At 37.8% G+C, this 27,730-nt stretch overlaps 3 protein-coding genes across 5 annotated transcripts; all 3 read left to right on the top strand.

The window, feature by feature from the left end:
- The first annotated feature begins 195 nt into the window (after window positions 1-195).
- Window positions 196-7,232, top strand: LOC139132559 (uncharacterized). Its single transcript, XM_070698864.1, has 12 exons — window positions 196-300; window positions 556-653; window positions 920-1,014; window positions 1,274-1,378; window positions 1,635-1,733; window positions 2,000-2,095; window positions 2,354-2,458; window positions 2,678-2,773; window positions 3,062-3,136; window positions 3,403-3,495; window positions 5,974-6,066; window positions 6,885-7,232. The coding sequence occupies exons 3-12, from the start codon at window positions 1,002-1,004 to the stop codon at window positions 7,058-7,060; spliced, it is 951 nt and encodes a 316-aa protein (XP_070554965.1). The 5' UTR covers window positions 196-300; window positions 556-653; window positions 920-1,001; the 3' UTR covers window positions 7,061-7,232.
- Window positions 7,233-10,654: 3,422 nt separating this feature from the next.
- On the top strand, window positions 10,655-23,221 carry LOC139132557 (uncharacterized). 3 transcript variants are annotated; one of them, XM_070698861.1, is made up of 12 exons: window positions 10,658-10,921; window positions 11,139-11,244; window positions 11,611-11,679; window positions 15,526-15,657; window positions 15,988-16,110; window positions 16,398-16,586; window positions 17,152-17,283; window positions 17,614-17,736; window positions 18,067-18,189; window positions 18,503-18,688; window positions 19,314-19,436; window positions 21,948-23,221. In XM_070698861.1, the coding sequence occupies exons 1-12, from the start codon at window positions 10,841-10,843 to the stop codon at window positions 22,091-22,093; spliced, it is 1,533 nt and encodes a 510-aa protein (XP_070554962.1). In that variant the 5' UTR covers window positions 10,658-10,840; the 3' UTR covers window positions 22,094-23,221. The 3 variants fall into 3 exon arrangements, with proteins under 3 accessions (XP_070554964.1, XP_070554962.1, XP_070554963.1); XM_070698863.1 differs by lacking the exon at window positions 17,152-17,283 and having other exon boundaries at window positions 10,655-10,921; XM_070698862.1 differs by lacking the exon at window positions 15,988-16,110 and having other exon boundaries at window positions 16,407-16,586.
- Window positions 14,191-14,944, top strand: LOC139132556 (uncharacterized). The gene is made up of 2 exons (XM_070698860.1): window positions 14,191-14,390; window positions 14,546-14,944. The coding sequence occupies exons 1-2, from the start codon at window positions 14,340-14,342 to the stop codon at window positions 14,900-14,902; spliced, it is 408 nt and encodes a 135-aa protein (XP_070554961.1). The 5' UTR covers window positions 14,191-14,339; the 3' UTR covers window positions 14,903-14,944.
- Window positions 23,222-27,730: the final 4,509 nt, after the last annotated feature.

Genomic DNA, 27,730 nt, shown 5'->3' with positions numbered 1-27,730 from the left:
ATTGGAATTGCTTAGGAATCGCATAGGTAATACAACAGCCTAGATTAATCTCCAAGAAATTGAAAAGAGACATAAATTAATGTATCAAAGACTACAGACTAATTATTTCCTAGTACGTCATTGATGTACTCACAACACTGTTTGTGATACTTGATGTGGCAAAACTCACCTTATCTTTTGTTCTAATCGCAACAGCCCCGAGCACATCTGCTACCTTCCTTACTACAGAGATATCAAGCACAACACCGAGTCAACCGCAGACAACAGAAGAGACAACAAGGGAGCCATTGACTCCAATTGGTAAGAATTTCTTTACATCACAATTAAAAGCAATACTAGTTCATTGGACCATGGAAATATCGAATGCTCCAAAACACCCGGTAGTATCATATATGTCGTTAGCGTTTACATGTCATGACAATAGTTAGTCAAAAAGTCCAGAATTACCATGATACCTTTTTAATTTGAAAAACAAAATGAACCTGACAAATCATGTTCACAATATTTTGTGATTTCTAGATTTTACTATGTTTTCGGTACATGTTTCGTCTACAGAAAGGGCCTGTTACGTACCAAAGAGAATAACTGACCATAATAAAGTACACTTCCTGACTTGTTCTTATATTTCACCTCTTCCTGAAGCACCACCCTCCGTAAGTATCTTTGAGAAAAGCAAAGGCATAAGGCATTGCTGAAAGTTTTCTTAAACACTATTCTGCTTGGCAATATAATTCTGTTTTCATGCTTGTGCCACATGAATAAATCTTTTCAAGAATATTTTGTTCAGCTATTTGTGAGAGCATTGGTGTTGTATTGAAACATATACAGAGATTTCATACAGACTCAGACGCAACAAGTAGTTGTAGTAAGTCGTTAAAATGACTTATTGATATCCAAGTGTTTGTTATTTTTACCAAAGCTCCTACTCTGTCAAATATCACTACCACAACACCAGCACTACAACATCATCGTATACAACGGAAATCAGTACAAGTTCAACAATGATCACAGAAGGTAAGATCAGAGTCATATGTATGGTAACTTGTGTCGAAAAAGTATATTTGCTCGCTGATAAGGAATTGGAATTGCTTAGGAATCGCATAGGTAATACAACAGCCTAGATTAATCTCCAAGAAATTGAAAAGAGACATAAATTAATGTATCAAAGACTACAGACTAATTATTTCCTAGTACGTCAATTGATGTACTCACAAACTGTTTGTGATACTTGATGTGGCAAAACTCACCTTATCTTTTGTTCTAATCGCAACAGCCCCGAGCACATCTGCTACCTTCCTTACTACAGAGATATCAAGCACAACACCGAGTCAACCGCAGACAACAGAAGAGACAACAAGGGAGCCATTGACTCCAATTGGTAAGAATTTCTTTACATCACAATTAAAAGCAATACTAGTTCATTGGACCATGGAAATATCGAATGCTCCAAAACACCCGGTAGTATCATATATGTCGTTAGCGTTTACATGTCATGACAAATAGTTAGTCAAAAAGTCCAGAATTACCATGATACCTTTTTAATTTGAAAAACAAAATGAACCTGACAAATCATGTTCACAACATTTTGTGATTTCTAGATTTTACTATGTTTTCGGTACATGTTTCGTCTACAGAAAGGGCCTGTTACGTACCAAAGAGAATAACTGACCATAATAAAGTACACTTCCTGACTTGTTCTTATATTTCACCTCTTCCTGAAGCACCACCCTTCCGTAAGTATCTTTGAGAAAAGCAAAGGCATAAGGCATTGCTGAAAGTTTTCTTAAACACTATTCTGCTTGGCAATATAATTCTGTTTTCATGCTTGTGCCACATGAATAAATCTTTTCAAGAATATTTTGTTCAGCTATTTGTGAGAGCATTGGTGTTGTATTGAAACATATACAGAGATTTCATACACACTCAGACGCAACAAGTAGTTGTAGTAAGTCGTTAAAATGACTTATTGATATCCAAGTGTTTGTTATTTTTACCAAAGCTCCTACTCTGTCAAATATCACTACCACAACACCAGGCACTACAACATCATCGTATACAACGGAAATCAGTACAAGTTCAACAATGATCACAGAAGGTAAGATCAGAGTCATATGTATGGTAACTTGTGTCGAAAAAGTATATTTGCTCGCTGATAAGGAATTGGAATTGCTTAGGAATCGCATAGGTAATACAACAGCCTAGATTAATCTCCAAGAAATTGAAAAGAGACATAAATTAATGTATCAAAGACTACAGACTAATTATTTCCTAGTACGTCAATTGACGTACTCACAACTGTTTGTGATACTTGATGTGGCAAAACTCACCTTATCTTTTGTTCTAATCGCAACAGCCCCGAGCACATCTGCTACCTTCCTTACTACAGAGATATCAAGCACAACACCGAGTCAACCGCAGACAACAGAAGAGACAACAAGGGAGCCATTGACTCCAATTGGTAAGAATTTCTTTACATCACAATTAAAAGCAATACTAGTTCATTGGACCATGAAAATATCGACTGCTCCAAAACACCCGCTAGGTATCAATTATTTCCTAACGTTTACATGTCATAACAAATAGTTAGTCAAAAAGTCCAGATTTACCATGATACTATTTTGTAGTAAGATATTAAAATGACTTATTTATATCCGCATGTTTGTTATTTTTACCAAAGCTCCAACTCTGCCAATTATTACTAGCACAACACACGTAACTACAACATCGTTGTATGCAACGGAAATCAGTTCAAGTTTAACAACATTAACACAAGGTAAGGTCAGAGTGATCTGTATAGTAACTTTTCTCGAACAAATAAATTTACTCGCTGATAACAAATCGAAAGTACTTAGGAATGGCATACGTAATACAATAGCCTAGATTAATCTCAAAGAAATTGAAAAGACGCTTAAACTATTTTATCAAAGAATACCGAATAATTTTTTTTTCGTCTATTGACGTACTCACAAACTGTGTGTGATACTTGATGTTGCAAAACCCATCTTGCATTTTGTTATAATCGCATTAGCGCCAAGTACATCTGCTAACTTCCTTACTACAGAGCTATCAATCACTACACCAACTCAACCGCAGACAACAGAAGAGACAACACGGGAGCCAGTGATTTCAATGGATAGTAAGTTGACTTACTGCAACCTATTTAGAACACAGAAGACGAATAGGACAGTTAGAGTACCGAGTATTCGTCGAATTTAAGAAGGTCTTGATATCTTTTATGTTGCATCATTCAAAACCTTCTGACCAATCTTTATACTTTAAGACAATGTTTATACATGGTGATATTTGATTGACGTATGTTTAGCTTTAGACGACCAGTCATTTGCACGGCGTGATAATTAAATTTGTTCAGTAACTTGTTAATTTTTTTGTGAATACAAATAGCATGCTTTGCGCCGAGGACAATGACCAAACAAAGGGAGGTGCACTTGCTGACTTGTGCTTATACTTCACGTTTTCCAGAGCCCCCGCCTATGCGTAAGTATCTGCAAAGACGTGTGACCTTGTTGAGCTGAGCATACAATACATATGTTGAATGAAAGGGGCAGTTTTCTTGTAAACTGAGAGTATAAATTATTAAAATTCAATAGAACAGCTCATTGTAGGCAGTCTGTCAATCTATAGTGTAGACTATGTACCATGTGTCTGGTAGCGGTATATATATATATATATATATATATATATATATATATATATATATATATATATATATATATATATATATATACACAAATATATATATATATATATATATATATATATATATATATATATATATATATATATATATATATATATATATATATATATATATATATATTTTAAAGTACGGAAATCTTCAGGGTGTAAAACAGTGCTCAATACGCGTATGGCAGAGCGATTTACCGTAAACATTGATAGCAAAGAAAGCCTAAGTAATGGCTAAGTCCTTAGTACTGTTTTCTACTTGTTATAAATTATATCAATTTTTACCATATATATATATATATATATATATATATATATATATATATATAATATATATATATATATATATATATATATATATATATATATATATATATATATATATGCAGATAGTTTTCAATCGGATTCGAACCCACAACATACGGCATCAGTCGCCTAGCTGAGAGGCCACAGACAGAACCACTCGGCTAAATCTCCACTCCCAAAAAAGAGTGGTTCAATAGCCGGCTAAGTTGTTACATTTTTCTGACTGAGACCGCTCAACACGTTGTAGAGTTGGTGAAGCACTCACGCACGCATGCTCACTATCATACATCGCACATACACACTTTATCGAAGCGAAGAAACGAATTTAATCGCTTTAACTGGGCGAACGATAACCTCGGGGACAATTCTGTTCACCAGCAGTGTTACCAACCCAGGGTAGAAAATACGGATAGTTTTCAGTCGGATTCGAACCCACAACATACGGCATCAGTCGCCTAGAGACTGATGCCACAGACAGACCCAGTCGGCTAAATCTTCACTCCCAAAAAAGAGGGTTCAATAGACGGCTAAGTTGTTACATTTTTCTGACTGAGACCGCTCAACACGTTGTAGAGTTCGTGAAGCACTCACGCACGCATGCTCACTATCATACATCGCACATACACACTTTATCGAAGCGAAGAAACGAATTTAATCGCTTTAACTGGGCGAACGATAACCTCAGGGAAAATTCTGTCCACCAGCAGTGTTACCAACCCAGGGTAGAAAATACGGATAGTTTTCAATCGGATTCGAACCCACAACATACGGCATCAGTCGCCTAGCTTAGAGGCCACAGACAGAACCACTTGGCTAAATCTCCACTCCCAAAAAAGGAGTGGTTCAATAGCCGGCTAAGTTGTTACATTTTTCTGACTGAGACCGCTCAACACGTTGTAGAGTTCGTGAAGCACTCACGCACGCATGCTCACTATCATACATCGCACATACACACTTTATCAAAGCGAAGAAACGAATTTAATCGCTTTAACTGGCTGAACGATAACCTCGGGGACAATTATGTCCACCAGCAGTGTTACCAACCCAGGGTAGAAAATACGGATAGTTTTCAATTGGATTCGAACCCACAACATACGGCATCAGTCGCCTAGCTGAGAGGCCACAGACAGAACCACTCGGCTAAATCTCCACTCCCAAAAAAGGAGTGGTTCAATAGCCGGCTAAGTTGTTACATTTTTCTGACTGAGACCGCTCAACACGTTGTAGAGTTCGTGAAGCACTCACGCACGCATGCTCACTATCATACATCGCACATACACACTTTATCAAAGCGAAGAAACGAATTTAATCGCTTTAACTGGGCGAACGATAACCTCAGGGAAAATTCTGTCCACCAGCAGTGTTACCAACCCAGGGTAGAAAATACAGATAGTTTTCAATCGGATTCGAACCCACAACATACGGCATCAGTCGCCTAGCTGAGAGGCCACAGACAGAACCACTCGGCTAAATCTCCACTCCCAAAAAAGAGTGGTTCAATAGCCGGCTAAGTTGTTACATTTTTCTGACTGAGACCGCTCAACACGTTGTAGAGTTCGTGAAGCACTCACGCACGCATGCTCACTATCATACATCGCACATACACACTTTATCGAAGCGAAGAAACGAATTTAATTGCTTTAACTGGGCGAACGATAACCTCGGGGACAATTCTGTCCACCAGCAGTGTTACCAACCCAGGGTAGAAAATACGGATAGTTTTCAATCGGATTCGAACCCACAACATATATATATATCAGTACCAGAAACATCGCACATCGTTTACACTATAGATTTAGTGAGATATCGGTATGATATCTAAATCAAGACTCGAAAATAAAACATTGCCTGAGTGCAGAATGACTTATTCTCGTACTTCCTACTTATAATTACAGAAATGTTTTCTGCTTAAAAGGATGCCGTTTATGTAACATGTATTTCTTTGTCTTAAATCATGGATAGCGCCAATATATTTGCCGAAAGTTCGGGTACTGTCTCTGATGCAACCTTCGACTCATCTTGAATCAACTCCGAAATCTCCATTGTCCTATGAAGGTAAGAGTAGCTGTGGTTATCGGATGTAGTTTAATCGAAGTCGAAGATCACTTAAATGCATCCACTATCCCAACTAAATGTTCATTTCATACGTAAAACTTAAATACCTTGTGATAAAGGCTTATGCTCCTAAATGAAATATGTCAACAACAGCAAAATGTTAGAAATCAATCCGTTTTAGATTCGCCTACTTAACAACCTTATGCTGCATACAAATATCATTCATCCACTTATCCATATCTACATTCCTTATTTCGTTTTTCCTTTCTTTCCACGTCTGTTGTTTGCCTACCGTTCTATGCATATATTAACCAAACTATTGTTGAGTGCACGTGTATACATTTATGCTATACACATGCATGCATGCGTGCGTACCTACCCACCAATCTACCTACCTACCTACATACTACATACATACATCCACACATACGCATATAGATACACACAGATACATACATAGATACATTGATACATAGATACATACATAGATAAATAGATACATACGTACATACATAGATACATAGATAGATAGATAGATAGATAGATAGATAGATAGATAGATAGATAGATAGATAGATAGATAGATAGAGAGACAGACAGACAGACAGACAGACAGACAGACAGACAGGCAGGCAGGCAGGCAGGCAGGCAGGCAGGCATGCATGCATGCATGCATACATACATACATACATACATACATACATACATACATACATACATACATACATACATACATACATACATACATACATACAAAGTTACAGTTTCTGATCAATACAAGAAATACTATTATCTGCATTTACATCCCTTACCTGCAGGAGCGGTTCTTATAACATTGGTAATGGTAGTTACTGGTATATTAATCATTATACTTGCATTAGTTGTCCTCGCTACGAAGATGAAAAGAAAACGTCGAGTCGCTGATGGTGGGAGCACTGATAAGTTGATGGAATATGAAATGTGCGAATCAGGTCTCATCCTTGATTTGCCGTGAAACTATTGAGATGCTGAATCCCGGATTTCGTTTTTCTAGTAAAGTGAAAAAGTCCAGCATTATATTCGATGCAGGACGTCCTTGATGATTGCTCCTTGTCGCATAATTGCTAATAACCAATGCAACTGGCGTTTTTCTCACATGTTTAAATAAAACGTTGCTTCAGTGTAAACATGTGTGTCATCATGATTGTCTCCATAGTCTCCATCGCGTGATAAGTGCTTATTTAAAAGGATGACAAGTAATTGGTGGAATAATATCATGTTGTATGCGGCTTATTCTACGACAAGTAGAACGCAATGACTTTAAGTTGAATCATTCAATTTACACCTGTAACCTATTTAAATATTCACAGGGACAGGTAAACTATTTATTTAGCGGGTAAAAATATAAATGCCGTTATATGAATGATTAGCTTAGTAGGCACGATATTTTATTACTTTTACTTGTGGAAAACTCAATAAGATCTTCATAGCATAGGCACTGAGCATCTACATGTCATATTTATTCAACCTCATACTATACAAGCATCGTGTTTTATGGCATGCAGAAGTAAACTTTGAATGTGTCAACATAAACTTAAATTATCTCTCAAATATAATACCATTATGATTATCTCTAACGAAAGCAAGACTTGGAGGACAAGTAAATTGATGAGGTCAGATGCCAAGTGTTTAGATTGTCCACCATAGCATTTACTTTAAGCATTATTTATTTTTTAACTGAATCAATTGGATGCCTCCTAAAGCTATAATCTCGCGTTTGTGTCTCCGACCCGATAGATATGTTGTCAAATTCTCTTATGCTTTTGACTGTTTTTAGAAAATATGCTTAACAAAAGAGAATTTGTTTGAAACTATGAGAATATATTACGTGAATGATTAGCCATTTCAGCGTCGAAACCGGTATATTATGTATACAGTGAGATCGACCACAGGTTAAAGGTATACAGTCACCTGTAATCTAAATATGCCCATATATGGCCAAAGGGGCGTTTCTTGGTATTCAAAATGTCCATGTAAGGGCGCTGTTTTTAAAACTTGGCCACACGCTTAAAATTTGTGATTGGTTAGATTTGCTCTTTCCATGGTAACTGTGGCAAAATTGGAACAGGTGACAGTATATCTTTATGCTACTACTTGTGTATAGCTGTGCATGATAGTAAATAACAGAATTTACGTCGTCCATTAGTGACCACGGTGTTTGAAGGTCATTTCTTGTTATTCAATTTGAGAGTTGTGAATCTTAAGAAACTGCATGTTAAGAAATTACAAGCCGTACAACAAATTACGAAATTTCTTTACATTTAAATGACTGATTTTAGATGTTTCGTTTAAATTGCTCTGTGTCTGAAAACATCCTATCTACCGCCACCATGGAAAGGTAATCGTTCAATAGAAATACACTTGCGCATGTACACCTACATCTGATAAAGTAGCCCCTTTCTCGAGGCAAATTCGTGCAGTTATATTGCCTAGACATATTGGTCAACAATTGCAGCCAGCTAGCCAAGACGGAGACTTTGGTATCAAATATTGATGTAAGGTGATAATATGCACGCTTCACCAGTTGTGCTACTGCTTACTGAAGTTATCTCCAGTCCAGAGTACACAAGCTACAATGAAATATGAAGCTTTGCTTGTACATTTTTTCTTTATTTATGAGTGTACAGACTTGTAATCAGAAACCTAAATAAACATTAAAGCAAGACATTTCATAGGGAGAGACAACAAATTCGAAAAAAATGTATATGAGACAAAAGTTAATCAAGAGTGCTTCTCGTGAAAGAAATAAAAGGGTATAAATAAAAGGGTACTTAATTCCCTAGGACGAGGATTCAAATCGTCAATCATGAATAATAAGATGGTTAAACCGACAATGGCGAGACAGGGACAGCATTTGTTGATTTCTCTTTTATCACAATGGACAATATGTGGCATCAGGGTTTCTTGGCAACCACATGTAGACACATCTGCTGCATTTTGAAAGGGAAATATACTGCGCACGTTCGCCCACTTTTTGAATTTTGGCCACTGATCTGATTACAACAGTGTTAGCATCTTCAAATACAACAACCCATTTTAATTGTTTTGAAGTTATAATGCACCTCGGGGACAGATATTCGGACTCTCAAACTTTACAAATTCTTTTCTTATCTACCACTTGTCGGAGCTCGTCTGGAAGCCCTTTGAATAAGAAAAACTTTCATCGTCTTAGTGTTTTTTGAAAATCGAAAATTTTATTTTTTCCCGTAGGATTAACACGGATGGCGGTCATTTTGAACTTTATTTTGAATAACATCCGTAAATCTTGGGTAATTTGTTTCTCCAAAACCGAACTTTGCACGGTGACCCACGATTTTCATTCTTAATTTTGAAATTGAATGGTTGAAAGACTCCTGGAAGAAAAATTGAGCAAAAGTTTAAGTCTTCCTCTTTCGAGGCGCATGCTGCTTTTAATGACCGGGAACATGTTTGCGTGAGTCTATGCTGTTATGGCACTGCATGTTACTAAAATGTAGACCTCATATCCAGTGACATCCCATTACCGTGACAACATTGGATAGGAGTAGCAGAAAAAGTGATCAAACCAGTGAAATCGATCATAAAACCGGACAGTGAACAGGAGCTGATGACGCAACAAATGTTACATGTAACAATTGAGATGAACTTTGGTGAGATGTTTCAAATCTGCTATGGGCTGTGGCGTCTTTCAGCCCTGTGTCAGATGAGGATTGAGCTGCACGCGCTTCTTGACCTAATGCTGATTTAAATATCTTAAATATCTAGTTTAAATAGTTCAACGGTCAGTCGGTTCGCCAGTCGGTAGATTTCGCCATTGTGAAGATAAGAAAATTGAGAGAGGTGGGTATTGTAGACTTTCGTATTATCACACCCGCTATTCATATTATCACATCCGCTACTTGAAGCAGTGAATTCTGAACACGGTTTTCTTTTTGTCCCATCTCCTTCCATCAGCTTGTGTATTGCTGACGGAGCAAGAGGGACAAGTTTGTGTCATGCTGTGCATGCTAATCATCATGTGTATGCCTGTGGTCGCATGTTTTCTCGTTTCATTGAGAGCTACAGCTTCAAAATACGACGAGAAAACATTTAAAGTTTGACCCTTAACAAAAATCTTTGTCAATTAATGCAGTCACATATCGTTTAGAAAATGAAGTGGTACATGTCTTATTCCTAACACATTCATCGTAGGAATCCCTCAGGTTTGCTCACTACGTGTATGTTGCTCGCCCTTCTGCCAAAACGTTTTCCCCGTAGATATTGTAACCAGACATATCTGAGTTTAGGGGAATTAATCAGCGAGAAGGCTAATTCGTTGAAAATTCCAAAAGAAAAATCTGAACTTTCGTTTTGAAAAAGAACCATTCTTCATTTTACTGACACTGTCCTGGTCAGTTAATAGTTATATTTCACACAGCGTTCGGATGTATAAGAGGTTAAAATGTTATCTTTCCCACTAAATCATACTTTTTTTTGATAAACAGCGCATTAATTTGTTTAGGTAACTCAACGTAGACGGAATCTAAATCACTTCTTGGCAACGTAAACAGGCCTGCGAACGCGAGCACCACCATGGTCACTGTTCCATTGCATATTTTGAAAGAAGCGTACTTGCACGAACGTGCTAAGCTTAAGTATCTTCGCTTATTGTCCATGAACTATCATGGGAAAGGTTTGTTTCGCACCACGACGATGAACTAAGTAAATTTCTAACATTTCATGGCACCTTCACAGGCACTGTATTTTTACGTCAACAATGTGGCTCATGAGTAGCAGTTATGCCAAGTTGTCTGTCGTCTGGGTAGTATTTATGGCTCAACAAACATTTATCTTTCGGGTAAGAGACTCGGTTCGTTTTATTTTTCAATCGATAACTTGATACATTGTGCTATGATACTGACAATTATCGATTCCCAGCAACGGTTTCTTCTTTAAAAATTGAATTTTGATTTAGTGAAATGTCATGTTCGTATTGTTCACATAATTCTCTATTTATAGGGAGAGATAACAATATAACTGTTTTAACCAAGCTCAACAATGATCTCATTTGTCAGACGGAAGGACAGTTTTGTCATGCGCCAAAGGAAAAGATAAGACTGGGTCGTGTAGCAATCCTAGAGAAGTGTCTGTGCCAACCACTACCAAACGCGCCACCTCTATGTGAGTATTTGCGGACGTGGATGTTGTCATCTGCTTCGTGTTGTCGTCGCTCACATTAATAATGCTAAGAAAAAATTAATGAGGGAAAATACTATCGAGTAGAATCTCGAGTAACCAGCTGTTTTAAACAATTTGTAAAAATCGAACATATACGTTTAGATTTCGCTTTTGTAAACAATCTAGCCTTTCCCTTAATCATGTCTTGGCATAAGGCGTATGAATATCAAAAAGGGGGCATCATTACCAAATCAACTTAGCTATAGAATAAACAGCTTTTAGGAAAAAATTGAACAGTATGGGACAGTAATCCATTGAGCGTTTATTGGCTAATTTTGTGTGTTATCGTTCTGTCGTTTTGCTGACTAGCCCCTGGGAAGAGGATTCCCGAAAGCTCAACCATGTTACCATCAGAGACACCAACAGCGCCAACACAAGGTAACTTTGCATGGGTCATTAAATTCAAAGAAAGGAGAGAGAGAGAGAGAGAGAGAGAGAGAGAGAGAGAGAGAGAGAGAGAGAGAGAGCTGGAATATAGATTTATGTTAAATTTTACGCAGGACAAGGTTCACATACATACACACACATACATACACACACGGGTTTGTCAACAAGTTGAAGGAATTTCTTGCCGATATTAGTTTCCACGTTCTTGCTCAAAGGGGGGTTGCACCACGTGATGTTACGTATCCTGTTGTTGTTTCTCTCCTCGGATTGGTTGGTCTTGACATATTCAATTAGGGCTGTGTACCCGCTTGTCTTTAACGCTGCGTCGTAGTGTCCCTTGTGTTCGTCAAGAAGAATATGAAGAATATGGCTAGTATAATCAAATCACATAATAAGAGATTAATCACCGGAGGGCCAACGTCAAGATCGACCAGCTGATTGCAATTGCCGGGACAAGTCTACATGCCCCTTGAAGGGTAACTTTCAATTCGAAGGTAGGGTTTACAAGGCCAAGGTATCAACGGGGGACAGCACGGAGAAGGTCTACATCGGACTCACGAATAACACCTTCAAGACGCGCTTCGCTAATCACATGCAATCGTTCCGTAATGAAAGATATCGGCATTTACCGGGCTCTCCAAGTACTTCTGGTCCCTCAAACAAAAGAACCAGGTCTTTGACATTTTGTGGTCAATTATTGACAAGCATCAAGTTACTCTAACATAAGCAAGCGATGTAATCTTTGTATATCAGAAAAACTACACATTATCAGTGCTGACTAATCTACGCTCAAACAAACGCTCGGAGCTGGTTTCAAAATATCGCCACCAAAACAAATATTATTTATCAAATTTTAACACAACCTACAAATAGAATGGTATGCCCCGATCATACATATATAGGACTGTCGAGCTAAGAATCCGTTCACTACTTCTTCTGTCTGATGTTTGCCGAATGCATGAAACTTAAGTAACAGATATCATTACTTTGTACTTCAAGTAATTTTGTTACATTATTTATAAAGCTATGCTTTAGCATCGAGCACTGTAATTTCCCACAAGGACATCTGTATTCTTCGAGATATATATATATATATATATATATATATATATATATATATATATATATATATATATATATATATATATATATATATATAATATATATATATATATATGTATAGGAAATACCACGAGTTGGAGTGGGTTTACAATGGAAACAGTACAGTTTCGGTCAGAAGCTTGTAAACGTCACAAGGCCTACGGCCTCATGACGTTTACAAGCTTCTGACCGAAACTGTACGGTTTCCATTGTAAACCCACAACAACGAGTGGTATTTCCGACTTATACCACGAAATATAACGAATTTTGAAATCAAATTGATCCTTATCAATGCGAGTACTGAACGGCCATGAAGTAAACGATGATCGATACCTATTTACATATGAATCAGAGGTTGTTTGATGAGAAACCATGTGCGTTCTACGCAATGTTTGTGCTCTGATTGGCCCATTTTGAAACATTCACACCTGGTTGAATTAATTATTTGTACACGTGGAAGTTCATTTGTGTCAAGCCCTCGTGGAGGATGGACGTGACGGACAGCTTCTCTGACATTTCAGAAGGCGAATATGATAGCGACATCGAGCGGTACGTTTCCCAATTTGACCTTTTCAAGTTTGATACCGCCACTGCCTCTGTTGAACAAGACTTGCAGGAAGATTTCAAACTTACGAAAGCACAAGAGCTGTCACGTTTTGCCGAGCCTGTGGGTGCAGAGGAATTAGCTGAAATACAGCGTTCACCGTGTACCAGAAATACAAACCAAGTCTACTATTGGGGCGTCAACGTATGGGATTCCTGGGGTCGAAACAGAAACCAACGCATTACAAATTCAGGAGTGAAAAGCAGTGAAATGTATGCACCCGTGCCTGCTGTTACCCAGAGATATTGAGGCAAGTGAGTTATGTTTTTGGTTGTGCCGTTTTGTTGTTGAAGTTCGCCAACAATGCGGCTCACAATATCCTTCCCAAAGCCTGAGAGTGTTGTGCAGTGGTATACAACGGTATTTGCGAGATGAATGTCGCCGTCCAGATCTGGCTTTCATGGATACCAATCGTGGAGAGTTCCAAGACTTCCACCATACAATAGACGGCGTCATGAAAAAGACAGACAGGAGTGGCATAGGTGTGGAAAAAAGACAGGCCCAACCGTTTACTCGGGAGGATGAAGGACAATTATGGACAAGGTTTTCTCCATCGACAACGCCCAGAACTTGAGTTATGCTGTGTATTTTTACGTCTCAAAGGTTTTCGCTTTGAGAGCATCGGACGAGCACAACAATTTACAGGCAGAACAGTTTGTGTTTGGAACGGATAAAGAAGGAGAATTTGTCGAATTCCATGGACGACCATGCAAAAAAATCAAGGTGGTTTTTACAATTCCCGCAAAGTACCATACAAGAATATCCGCCAATATAGTGATCCATCGAATCACGCTGTGTAGTGAAGCTGCTAAAGAATTACTTGGGATTAATTCCAAGTAAAGGTGCATTCTACCGTCGGCCACTACCAAAGAAGACAACTACCAATGCCATAAAGTTCTCTTCCCAGAAGATTGGGATTAACACAATCCGACAGTATACAAAGAAAATGTGTGAGATTGCTGGCATAGATGGATACCACACTGGGCATTCTGGCAAGGTAAATTTCTGCATTTTATTGCAAGTGTTTCTGCAAATTTTTAAATGTTTCATTCAACAATTCTCAACATATGATAGTCATAAATTGATTTCTCTATTTAAGGTTTGCCTATATATGCTTATACACTGAGACATCCCTTTCATTATATTCTTCAGGTTACAGCAGCAACTTCTCTATACAAGCAGGGGTTTGATGAACAACTGATAAAAGAAAGAACTGGTCATAGATCAGACGACGGTCTCCGCGCTTACAAACGCACTTGCAGCTCCCTACAGAAGAATGTATCTGATGCATTACAACCACCAAAGCCCCCCGACCCCAACGCCGATGACGAAGATGCTGCCTTCGCCTTCGCCGCCGCCTCCGCCACAAATGTGGCCGTAATATCTCGCCAACCTACAGACACAGCCTCAGTAGAAGCTCAAGTATCGGGAGACGGTGACAAATGTGCATCCGATGATATTTGTATATCAATACAGAAAGGTTCAAAAACAGTGACCATAACTATGTGATAGTTGAATGTTACATTATATAAAATTGCAATTTGCACAATATATTTTGGTGTATTGTCAGAGTTATTTGGGCGAGGGATGTAATGTATGCAAATTAGTAAACCGCCACACTTTTTATTCATATGTAAATTAGTAAACCCAACACTTCTATTCAGAAAAGTGTTGGGTTTACTAATTTACATATGAATTAAAGTGTGGCGGTTTACTAATTTGCATGAGAACAAAAGGGCTGCAGTTGGTTTTCACAATTATATGCACGTCCAGGACAAAGGGTCACATGGCCATTCGTGGTATAATATATATATATATATATATATTATAAAGTAATGCTTTTTTTATATATTGTATTCTTTGTAAGGATATCTGTATACTATATATATACTTTATATGTATATATATATATATATATATATATATATATATATATATTATATATATATGTGTGTGTGTATGTGTCCCTGTGTGTGTGATAATAGAGGAAAGGCAGAAAGCAAATTTAAAGAGACAGAAACATGATTAAACCGACGCCAAATTCTCGAAAAGAACCCTAAATTATTTCATCGACCTCAACGAAAAATAATCCAAATAAAAATTATGTCTTCTGACACCACACAACACTGAAGGAACGACAGGAATTGCATCGGAAATTTTGGTTACAACTTTGTCATCTGCTGAATCAACGGAATACAGTACTATAATAGCCACAGACGCAACAACATTACTATCATTGGGGACTTCAACAGCGCCAACACAAGGTAACACTACGCATGTATCATTACGATCAACGAATGACGGCCAATCTTCACGCCCATACCTTTACAAGTAACATCACTAAGATTGACAGAGATATTTCAACAAATAGACAGAATACAGACTGACAGGGGGGCAAACAGAAAGAGACAGACGGACAGGGAAAGAGAAGGAGAGAGTTACACAGGGACAGAGTAAAACCTGGGCAAAATAATATAAATGCATGCCTCTTGCAAAAGAAACCTTTATAATTTTATCCAAGTTAACAAATGAAATCCAAATACTCTTTCTCTTAATGCTGTCCGCCACCTAATAATACACTGATGGCAATACAGACATGACATCGCAAGGTCGGGTTACAACATTATCATCTGGTGAAGAAACAGAAGCCAATACCATGATAACAACAGCCGAAACAACATTGCTGTCATTTGGGACTTCAGTAGCGCCGACACAAGGTAACACTACGCATGGTTCTTTAAACTCAAAGAAAGTCGAGAAATCTTAAAAACGCTCAATAAGTTTAGATATCCCAGAGAGAGAGAGAGAGAGAGAGAGAGAGAGAGAGAGAGAGAGAGAGAGAGAGAGAGAACCGGGAAGGGGACAGACAGACGGGCAGAGGCAGCATAAACAGGCATGATAATGTAAATGCACGACTCTTGCGTAAAGAAACTGTGATTTTATCTACCTCATAAAACACTTTAAACAAATGTAATATGTAATTGCTATGTAACACTTACTGTAGCCAATACAGATATCACATCGGAAGTTGGCGTTACAACTTTGTCATCTGCCGAAGCAACGGAAGGCAAGACTACCATTACGGTAGTTTCAACAACAGCATTGCCACCATCAACTCGAAATACCGATAAGAGGCATTCGAGCATTGAAACGACAAACTTTGCTGTGCCATCGACAGAAACTACAAATACAGGTGAATTGATGAAAATTTAACAAATCATTATTATATTCTCGACATTTTGTTCTCTACTGTATTAGCATATATTGGATACATCATTTCAGGTCTTGCAAACTATAATATATACAATACAATTCGATCACTCTCTGTAGCCTCGTTATGGAGATATACCACCGACTCTGATACTTGCCGACCACGATAACTTACGATTGTCGGTACAGCGAGCATGTAGCCGGTAGGCCGAGAACACCAGCAATCGAGCACTGTATTCTTTGTGAGGATATCTGTATACTATATATATATATATACTTTATATATATATACTTTATATGTATACTTATATATATATATATATATATATATGTGTGTGTGTGTGTGTGTGTGTGTGTGTGTGTGTGTGTGTATGTGTGTGTCCCTGTGTGTGTGATAATAGAGGAAAGGCAGAAAGCAAATTTAAAGAGAGAGAAACATGATTAAACCGACGCCAAATTCTGGAAAAGAACCCTAAATTATTTGAGCGACCTCAACAAAAAATAATCCAAATAAAAATTATGTCTTCTGACACCACACAACACTGAAGGAACGACAGGAATTGCATCGGAAGTTTTGGTTACAACTTTGTCATCTGCTGAATCAACGGAATACAGTACTATAATAACCACAGACGCAACAACATTACTACCATTTGGGACTTCAACAGCGCCAACACAAGGTAACACTACGCATGTATCATTAAGATCAACGAATGACGGCCAATCTTCACGCCCATACCTTTACAAGTAGCATCACTAAGACTAACAGAGATATTTCAACAAGTAGACAGAAGACAGACTGACAGGGGGACAAACAGAAAAAGTTAGACGGACAGGGAAAGAGAAGGAGAGAGTTACACAGGGACAGAGTAAAACCTGGGCAAAATAATATAAATGCATGCCTCTTGCAAAAGAAACCTTTATAATTTTATCCAAGTTAACAAATGAAATCCAAATACTCTTTCTCTTAATGCTGTCCGCCACCTAATAATACACTGATGGCAATACAGACATGACATCGCAAGGTCGGGTTACAACATTATCATCTGGTGAAGAAACAGAAGCCAATACCATGATAACAACAGCCGAAACAACATTGCTGTCATTTGGGACTTCAACAGCGCCAACACAAGGTAACACTACGCATGTATCATTACGATCAACGAATGACGGCCAATCTTCACGCCCATACCTTTACAAGTAACATCACTAAGATTGACAGAGATATTTCAACAAATAGACAGAATACAGACTGACAGGGGGGCAAACAGAAAGAGACAGACGGACAGGGAAAGAGAAGGAGAGAGTTACACAGGGACAGAGTAAAACCTGGGCAAAATAATATAAATGCATGCCTCTTGCAAAAGAAACCTTTATAATTTTATCCAAGTTAACAAATGAAATCCAAATACTCTTTCTCTTAATGCTGTCCGCCACCTAATAAAACACTGATGGCAATACAGACATGACATCGCAAGGTCGGGTTACAACATTATCATCCGGTGAGGCAACAGAAGTCAATACCATGATAACAATAGCCGAAACAACATCGCTGTCATTTGGGACTTCAACAGTGCCAACACAAGGTAACATTAAGCATGGTTCATTAAAATCAAAGAAAGTCGAGAAATCTTAACTACGCTCAATAAGTTTAGATATCCCAGAGAGAGAGAGAGAGAGAGAGAGAGAGAGAGAGAGAGAGAGAGAGAGAGAGAGAGAGAGAGAGAGAGAGAGAGAGAGAGAATGGGGAAGGGGACAGACAGACAGGCAGGGGCAGCATAAACTGAGCCGTGATAATGTAAATGCACGACTCTTGCGTAAAGAAACTGTGATTTTATCTACCTCATAGAACACTTTAAACAAATGTAATACGTAATTGCTATGTAACACTTACTGTAGCCAATACAGATATCACATCGGAAGTTGACATTACAACTTTGTCATCTGCCGAAGCAACGGAAGGCAAGACTACCATTACGGGAGTCGCAACAACATTGCCGCCATCCACTCGAAATACCGATAAGAGGCCTTCGAGCATTGAAACGACAAACTTTGCTGTGTCATCGACAGAAGCTACAAATACAGGTAAATTGATGAAAATTTAACAAATCATTATTATATTCTCGACATTTTGTTCTCCACGGTATTAGCATATATTGGATACATCATTTCAGGTTATGCAAACTATAATACGTATTACGAGTCTTTTTTTCACAATCGATCACTCTCTGTAGCCTCGTTATGGAGTTATACCACCGACTCTGATACTTGCCGACCACGATAACTTACAGTTGTCGGTACACCGAATATGTGGCCGGTAGGCCGAGAACACCAGCAGCAAACTACATTCACTTTAAAAGGATAATGCAAATATTATTTCAAAACAATCACTTGGTGCTGAATGCCCCCATCATTACTCATTTTTATATGTATAACAATACAAAATCAAAAAAAAATCATGAAAGAGGCAGAGACGTTGTCTCTCTGATTAGATGAAAAGAATCTCGTCAGCAGGATAATATCGAACGATATAGGTGTTCAGGCTGGCTCATGTGATCATCTAGACAAAGCAGCCGAATGCTATACTGCTTCTTTTAGCATCATTTCGCAGCTGCTGTTTAAGGTTACCCCTTTTGAAACATTGAGTAATATGTAGAGAGTTTTTGCACACGTCACGACCTTAAATAATTTTGGTCGGTTTCTTTTCCAGTCACAGAATTGACACAACTTACTGAAAAGCTACCCTACATTGAGTCAACCACCACTGGCGAACAAGAAAACAAGACTGACATCGGATCTACGATAGCGCCCTCACAAGACAATACTATTACAAGTGAGTGATGGTTTGTTTTCTATCTTTCGTTTCACTTCGCAATGTTAAGTTCTACAGTTTTCCTTTGAGATCAGTAAGTTCTGTACATCAGACCAGATACAGTAGAAACGCTTCATCAAGCAATTGGAAAACAGAGGGTTGTGTTACCAGGGCCGATAGTTTGAATTAAAAAACCTACAAATTTTCTCCAAAAGAGACCTGTATAGTTGTCGACTTTTGGAATAAGTAAGCAAGAAAAGAAACGTGGGTTTCCGGTTTAACCAGCCTGACTTGCTTCAAATACTAGTAGGTTAATTTTTGATATTTTCGCGAGATAGTCTAAGAAGTTACATAGGAACTCCCGCCAGCGGAAGATAAAGTTTTCTCTGTACTCGAACAATCTAAAACGACAAAAATCAGTGCAAAAAGAGCCCCATGCAAGATGTGCTAAAATTGAAACCGCATATTCGGTAAAGAAAGAAATCGTATCGCGATAGACGTGAAATCTAGAACCAGTTGGAGATGGCACAACACTATTGCATATGTACTGTTCGCGAAATTGGTGAAGCATTTTGTCAAAGACATGCTATGGCAACCGAAATTGTTTTGCCAACAAAGACATATTTTACGTCACCAAGTTTGTTTTCAGCCCTTTGCACCATATTTGCACAGGCATTGATAATGATATTTAGAATGCTTTACTTTTAGATACTGTCGTTGTTTATTAACTTTCACCTATTGTCTTAGACTGGTGAGCGGCTCATCAAAAACTAGTATGGTTCGCTTTGTACAATCTTGCTTTCGTTGATCTTCGATAGATCCATTGAGTGCCAAAATGGTTCAGCGAGTCCCTCAAGAATATCAAGAGCGTTTGTTTTAACGTTGTTTTAATGCTGATCATTGACTAATTTGAGAAGATTATTGGTGGCATGCGAAAAGGGGATCATGACTGTTTCAGTTGTGCTTGGGTGAGAGGGCACGCTCTCCTCTTCCTGGCAGGGACAGCATATATCTCAGAGTCTGAAGCCCTGATCTCTTTCCGGTTACAGTTGTAGTCGGTGCCTCAAAGGGATATAGCGAAGTAACGAGGGGCGGAAATCAGTGTTTTACCAAATCGCTTGTCTTATACATCACACTGTTTACATTTACAATTGGATTATCACAGAAATGATAAATCTCGTAAGATTCCTTTCCGGCAAAAATTCAAGATTAATTGAATGGGTCTTGTGTGTTTCAATCATCGTTAGTACCAAATCGATCGTGCTGATATACATCTATAGTCGCTATGCAATAGGCCATCCGAACACTGTCGAATACGGGTTCCAGCTGTTAGTTTCGAGTATGATATTTCACATCAAAGTATAAAAACCATAAATTCTCAATAAGCATACACTTTATAGCATTGATAACAGCATTTTTCGCTCAACAATTAAGGCAGAATGTGCCTCGGAGACAGATATCTTGACTCTCAAACATTTGCAATATTGCCCTACCACTTGATGGGGCTTATTTCCAAGCTTAATGGAGTGAATAACGTTTTCAACGGCTTAATTTTGTGAAAATCGGGAATTTTATTTCCACTCATAGATATAATACAAGGATATGGCGGCCACTTTTAACTTCAAAATATCAATAAATATCGGGTAACCTGTTTCTAGTACTAAGATTTGCACGGTCACCTCCTAATCTTAATTTCGAAAGAGGAAGGTTGAAAACTTGCTTGAGGAAAGTTTGAGTAAAAGTTTCAGTGACTTCTTGAATTTTCGAGGCGCGACCAACCTTAACAACGCGACTACATACACTAATGAAGAATATGTAGATGTCTCCCGTTCTTAATATATGTGGCATATATTTAATTCGAAGTTAACACAATTTTATCGTCAAAAGAGAGTGAACTTCTTTAGGAACACTCAACACTTGTTTCAATACACTCAACAGTGACGAGTTTAGTATACACATTATCCACTTAGAAAAAAATCATAAAATTCTACTCGTTCTAAATTCAATATTACTAGAACTTTAGCAAACTTTAACATACCAGCTTTCTACGGTGTATTAAAATTATGGGAAGTTTTATTGTGTAAAACCAATGATTTTTTATTTTGCAGCGAGCATCACAGATGCGAATGTACCATTCGTATAGTTTTGTTTGCTTGCGTTTCGCTGAATTGAAAAATCTTACTCTTTATAATAACAATTTAGAGTTTGGAAGATCAGATCAAGGAATCACCTCCATTAATAATGACAATCATACCCAACTTTCATTAGTAGACTTTTCATGAATATCTTTTTAAAATGTAGCATAAAATGAAATGAGCCATTATTAGTGTTAGTTTCGCAGAATGTTTTTAATTATGGTGATATACAAGGGTTGTCAATTGACACAAGTTGTAGAATACGGCACGGTCAGTAAGGATGACAACATGTCTGGAGGAAAACCAAATCATCGCTGAGCGCAATATGTTACCTTAGCCATTAATTACCGGATAAATATTTCTAACCACATTAAAAACTATTTGTATCCTTTTTCAGTCGTCCTGTATGTTAGTCTGTGCCTCGTTTTCATCACGATAATCATAGTCGTCGCCGTCTTCCTGATCGTAAAGATGAAACAAAAAAATCAAATCGCCCACGGAACCGAGTTCAAAGTTCTGCGAATCCAAGTTGGCCACCCGTGAACTGATCCCTTTGAGGGCGCTCTGAACAAGACCACTCTTCTTAAATGTGTCACACGGATGTACGGCAACAAGTAACGAATGGTATATTTACAATGAGTATTGCAGGATTGTACTCAAACGTCTTCATCTAAATTGCTTTTAACAATTATAAACGACAAGTAAGCAGTTATATTTACATGACGCTGAAGGAGTCCGTTTTCTTAGAACTTCTTATATCAAGTACGTAAAACATATCAATTGTTCATATACGGGCGCACTTATCATAGCATTACAACTCGGTGTTTCAATTTTAAAGGAAAAAAGGAGAAATTGATTTCCCTCATGCAACACTAAATCCGTCCGTTAAGCGTTCTTCAGGCTTATTGCATTATGACTCGACTTGTAATAACTTTTGATTTTTGTTTGTTTTTTACTTTTTTGTAAATCGATCAGTAACAGTCACACACGACTGGCTACAACGGTTTGAGTGAATGGGCCGTATTTGTTCAATAAGTTCACTTAGTGTGAGAAAATCCACTTTCATGCAGATTCACATGAATCCGACTTGAATCCTCAATGCATCACACACCGTAAGTGTTTGATTCCAATCTGCAGCGTTTGACAAGCCTTTGAAAGATCCTGCAAGAAACGATTCCCATGGTAGATTCATAAAATTCAACGCAGAACCTCAATGAGAAAAAGTATACAAGTGAAGTCAGATTAGTCCATCTGTATCGAGCTCATTGGAGTCATTACAGACATTGTGATGATAATAACAAAGCGATTTAGATAGATTAATTTGACATGCGAATCATATTGAATTTTAAAACGTGACATCACAAATCAGCGGAAAGGGGCTTAATTTCTGAAATATAGGCACTTCTATGTACATCATTCAAATGCTATCTTCTTTGTAATCACAGGGCTGTGAGTACCAGAATATAGAATATCGATCATCGAATGCCACCATGATTATACATCTTGTCGTTAACAAAGACCAATGTACATCCACACATGTATGCAATTGCAATCTTCAAACAGAGGTTACGCTTGTTTGTGCCTGTATACAATGGCTTTTCTCGCTTTTCGCTTCGCTAATGAATTCGCTTATGTAGCTTGTGATGGCAAATAAATTATCAGGCGAAATAATTATTTTCGTTTTCGTCCTTCTTCTTCCCTGTATAACCCACGAGGCCGGTAGATTGCGTCGGACCTAAAACGCAAAACTTACATTTTAAAGCGTTTATCAGATTCACGTTATTAAACTATTTCACAGCTATTGACACCTTAAATATTGAGAGCCCCCTCATACAAGACTTCCCCCACCCCGAGAAAATCATCGTTACGCAACAAAGACCAAACATCGCGATGCTAATTATGAACCAGCAGCATAGATGGGTAAAACCTATAGTTTGTTGTCATGACTTCGCTAGAAAGTTTGCCCTTTGGTATTGTATCTCGCATTATAGATCGGAGGCTAGAAGCTACTCCAGCGCCACTTTTATTCTGTATATATTTCGTTACCTGTATATTTGCTTTTGCCATTTTACATCCTGGTATTTGCCTTAGTTTGAACCCTGACAATGGGATCTAACGCTCAACCTGCAAGAACATTCTATACATATTTTGCGTTGTGTAACCATTTTTTTCGCGAGGGGCGGGGATGAGGGGAACGTCCATCTCTTCAAACACAGGAAGAGAAGTGTTGTAATTTTCGTTCTAAAAATACCACCAAAGTACCCGGATGTAAGGTCATTGGTCTGTCTCATCAAATGTCCGTGACCGCGAGAGGCAGGCATACACTCTCCTGTAAAATATTCTCAACTGCAACATGAATTGCACTCTGATGATTATAGTTGCCAAAGAGTATTTTTCTTCATGTAAAAGCATTTCATGCTATGGTTACGGAATGAAACATGTCATTTTACAATTAGCGCGCATGAAAGATAGCTACTGATATCCTTGAAAACAAAACTTACTATACTAACAGAAAATGAAATCGGGGAATAGGGAGATTGTAACGATGACGACGACGATTATGATGATGATGATGATGATGATGATGATGATGACGACGATGATGATGATGATGATGACGACGACGACGACGACGACGATGATGATGATGATGATGATGATGATGACGATGACGAAGACGACGACGACGACGATGATGATGATGATGCTTTTTTGTTGCTGGTCGTGGTGGTGGAGATGGTGACGGAGGTTGTTTATGTTGTTATTTGTGGTTTGCTAAAAGTCATTAACCACACAAAAAACATACAACCATTTCAAAAGAGATGTGCGTAGCTTAACGTAAATTAGCAATCCAGTGTCACTTACGTGAAAGTTTGCATTCCATACACGACAATACAACTGCGCAGGTATGAACAAGAATCAATGAAAAAAGTATTGAAAACATCAATGAAGGAAAACCATAAGTTATGGTCGTCCAAAACATTGTCAATGGAATTTAGATGTTCTTTGAGTCACATTTTTAATAATTCGACATCAACAGCAGCAAGTGAACCATGACTTTACCACGAAGAAAGGGAACTCTCTGTGGGTTCACAGTCAAATACGAATGCACATGTATGTGTGAGGGTATCGAACTCAAATGCTTGGTTGCGTGACATCTTTCGATGAGGCATTTCTAGAATAGTATGCTTCATAATTGGGATCCAATGACCGTGACGCGAACTTGTATCATTTGAACTCCCATCTTCATTTGCTGATGACATGATTCTAAGGTCTTGTGGTGGCGCACTGTAGCATTAACAGTTAGAATGACTTCATATGCTGCAATTGACAAAAGTAAACTTTGGAAAGTATACGATTTTAACGGGCTTTGAGGATATAATAACCTTTCCTTAATTATCATATTTCTGCTTTTCTTCTAACGAAGGCAATCTTACACATTGTAAGGTGATGTCAAACAACGAGTGTTATCAGACTGAAAGACTGGGAATTAATGATATTCTTCAGATACTGTAGTGACCTGTGATCTTTCGATATTTAATCTGACCAACGGGTTATGCATACGTTGCAGAGGATATAGGTAATTGTGCTGAATTCATATCGAATCTTATACTTCTAAGATCGTCAGACGTCGACCTTTCATTATACATGTATGGCCTTCTAAGACGATGCCATTAGTTCTGTCAAAGATTGGCGAATTAGGAGAGCTAAATTTTATATGTCGCTGAAACCTTCTTACAGGTTCGCGACAAAAGATTAACCTCTCTTTGGAATTACTGATCGAAATTATTCTGCCTAAGGACAAATGAAACATTGGTGGGACTCAGATAAATCTCGTGAAGGATTATCCATTACAGGGGAATATAAGAAGTGCCTTTTCACTAGAGCGAAGAAAATGGACTAAACGTCGGCCAACTCCGAGACATCGATAATCTTGGCGGCAGAAAAGAAAATATGTCTGTATCTTCAGAGTAATACACGTTTCATTTCTTTATTATATACTCATTTCATTACCTTCAGGGTGAAAATATAATTATTGAAATTTCAAAGGGGATATGGAGCTACAAATTTCTGAAGATTTCAGGATTCAAGAAATTTAAGTAACAGATATTATTACTTTGTACTTTACTTGACGTAATTTGTGTTATTATTTATAACGCTCTGCTCTACCATCGAGCACTGTAATTTCCTACGAATGAATATATATATATATATATATATATATATATATATATATATATAAATATATATATATATAATATATATAATATATATACATATATATATTAATATATATATTAATATATATTAATATATATATATATATATATATATATATATATATATATATATATATATATATATATATATATATATATATATGATATATATATATATCACTTCTTGGTCTTTTGGCCAGAGGTCCATATATCTTTCTTTCATGGATTTGACTTTGTTTGTACCGTCTATTTACTGTCTGTTCTGTGCTGTTTTGTGTCTATGTTTACAACTATTGTCTTACAAATTTTGACCTACTGTCATTGGATTATGGATTGGTATGATTGCGATTATTTGTATATAAACAAATTACTTCAAGTACAAAGTAATGAAATATATTACTTAAAGGTATGGAAATCGATCCCAGGGCCTAGGAGTGGCACATGTAAAACAGTGTGTATCTTTGCGTCAGAGGCGGAATAAATCTATTTATCCAGGAAATCTTAATCCCGACTGCTATGTTTGTACGCACATAGAGCCAGTCGACGTTAGGGACACAAAAAACAACACGAGGAACAAACAGGCAGTGGTTTTGAACAAAATCAATGTACCCGGTACTTCACCGATGTCTGTAACTCAGTACATGAAAATATCCGTAGCTTGACGCACTTTGAACATAGCTCGTAACAAGTGACAGCGGAAAGCCCACAGAACTACGTGTACAACTATAACAGCCACTCATGTAGTTGGCGCTCAGTGAAGATTTTTCGATCAACAACTTTGACGGATGATGGACTGACCTTTTCTACTGCAATTGTTATCTCCCTCGATTCAGCACAAAATTTTCGTATGGACTATTGATGCTGTGTTTACAGTTGTTACGTAGTGGTAAATCCTAGTCGTATTTACGACTGCTGCGTAAACAGTCACTGAATAAATTTTGCACGCATTTACGAGCACTGGATATTACTACCGTTTTTAATCGAAAACCGTCCGTATACGCACATGACAGTTGTGACAAAAACAACACAAAAAATCTGGCGTACATTGTTACTGCATTACTTTGACCAAAAAATCACCCAAATGCCGAACGGTGATATATGAACTCTGCTGCAGGTTTCTGGACTAAACGACCCCAAACCGACCGGGTCCCAGTCAACTGTGCCGGGCTCGACGTCTACTCTATCAGCGTCAACTCAAACTTTCACTCCAGAAAACTTTACCCCACAAACTGGGAATATACTAAATTTACCTTAAAAAATTTCAAACTTTGTATCGTATTGAAAAATCTTACCGGGGGCCACGGAGCAAATTAAAAAACCAACAAACCCCAACAGAAACAGTGGAATGATCATTAGTGTGCAAGGTCGCTGTATTATATGTCAGGGTGAAAAATCTAGCTTTGAAATTTCTGGACTGTACAAACGGCGGGGCAGAATTAGACAAGATTACGACCAATGTGTTACCGCCGATGGTACATAACGTACTGTTGATAGCAGGTAGTTCGGTGTCCAGTGAGAACACGATTCCGAATATATCACGGCTGTTGATTTGAGCTGCCTCCGATCGAAAATTTTCAACACAAAGACATGATATCAATAATTTTGCGAGATTATAAGTACCCGCTGTCTTCTCGCCAAATAGCTGTGATCAAGATCATTATGATAGAAGCAATCGACCGCCGAACACCTGCTTGCTGATCTTATACACAACGTGTAAAAATTGATTATTCCTGCTGAGAAATACGACAGCAAATATTGCAATGTGAATTTCTTACTATCTTCCTCGCAATGGTTTTGCATCTGTGTTTATTTTATCACGGTCACTGGACCATTTCTGACGATTTTTACTAACAAAGAATCAGTTCACACTCATCGTGGGAACACATCGCAAAGACGTTCACAAAATTTTCATCACATTCATCACATTACCGTAATCCCGTTTCAAAGACGTAGGAAATGT

The sequence above is a fragment of the Ptychodera flava genome, chromosome 5, assembly GCF_041260155.1.
Source record: "Ptychodera flava strain L36383 chromosome 5, AS_Pfla_20210202, whole genome shotgun sequence".
Taxonomy (NCBI): Eukaryota; Metazoa; Hemichordata; class Enteropneusta; family Ptychoderidae; genus Ptychodera; species Ptychodera flava.
The sequence above is the reverse complement of the archived record's forward strand: the minus strand, read 5'-3'. Positions and strand labels throughout refer to the sequence as shown.

Bases quoted from the DNA above. Each gene is read 5' to 3' on its own strand.
- LOC139132559 (XM_070698864.1), top strand. The intron at 2,459-2,677 runs GTAAGAATTTCT...TTTTTACCAAAG, and splicing joins GGAGCCATTGACTCCAATTG to CTCCAACTCTGCCAATTATT. The intron at 3,137-3,402 runs GTAAGTTGACTT...GAATACAAATAG, and splicing joins GCCAGTGATTTCAATGGATA to CATGCTTTGCGCCGAGGACA.
- LOC139132557 (XM_070698861.1), top strand. From the start codon at position 10,841: ATGTGGCTCATGAGTAGCAGTTATGCCAAGTTGTCTGTCGTCTGGGTA. The intron at 11,680-15,525 runs GTAACTTTGCAT...ACAACACTGAAG, and splicing joins ACCAACAGCGCCAACACAAG to GAACGACAGGAATTGCATCG. The intron at 17,284-17,613 runs GTAACACTACGC...ATGGCAATACAG, and splicing joins TTCAACAGCGCCAACACAAG to ACATGACATCGCAAGGTCGG.
- LOC139132556 (XM_070698860.1), top strand. From the start codon at position 14,340: ATGTGTGAGATTGCTGGCATAGATGGATACCACACTGGGCATTCTGGC. The intron at 14,391-14,545 runs GTAAATTTCTGC...TATATTCTTCAG, and splicing joins ACACTGGGCATTCTGGCAAG to GTTACAGCAGCAACTTCTCT.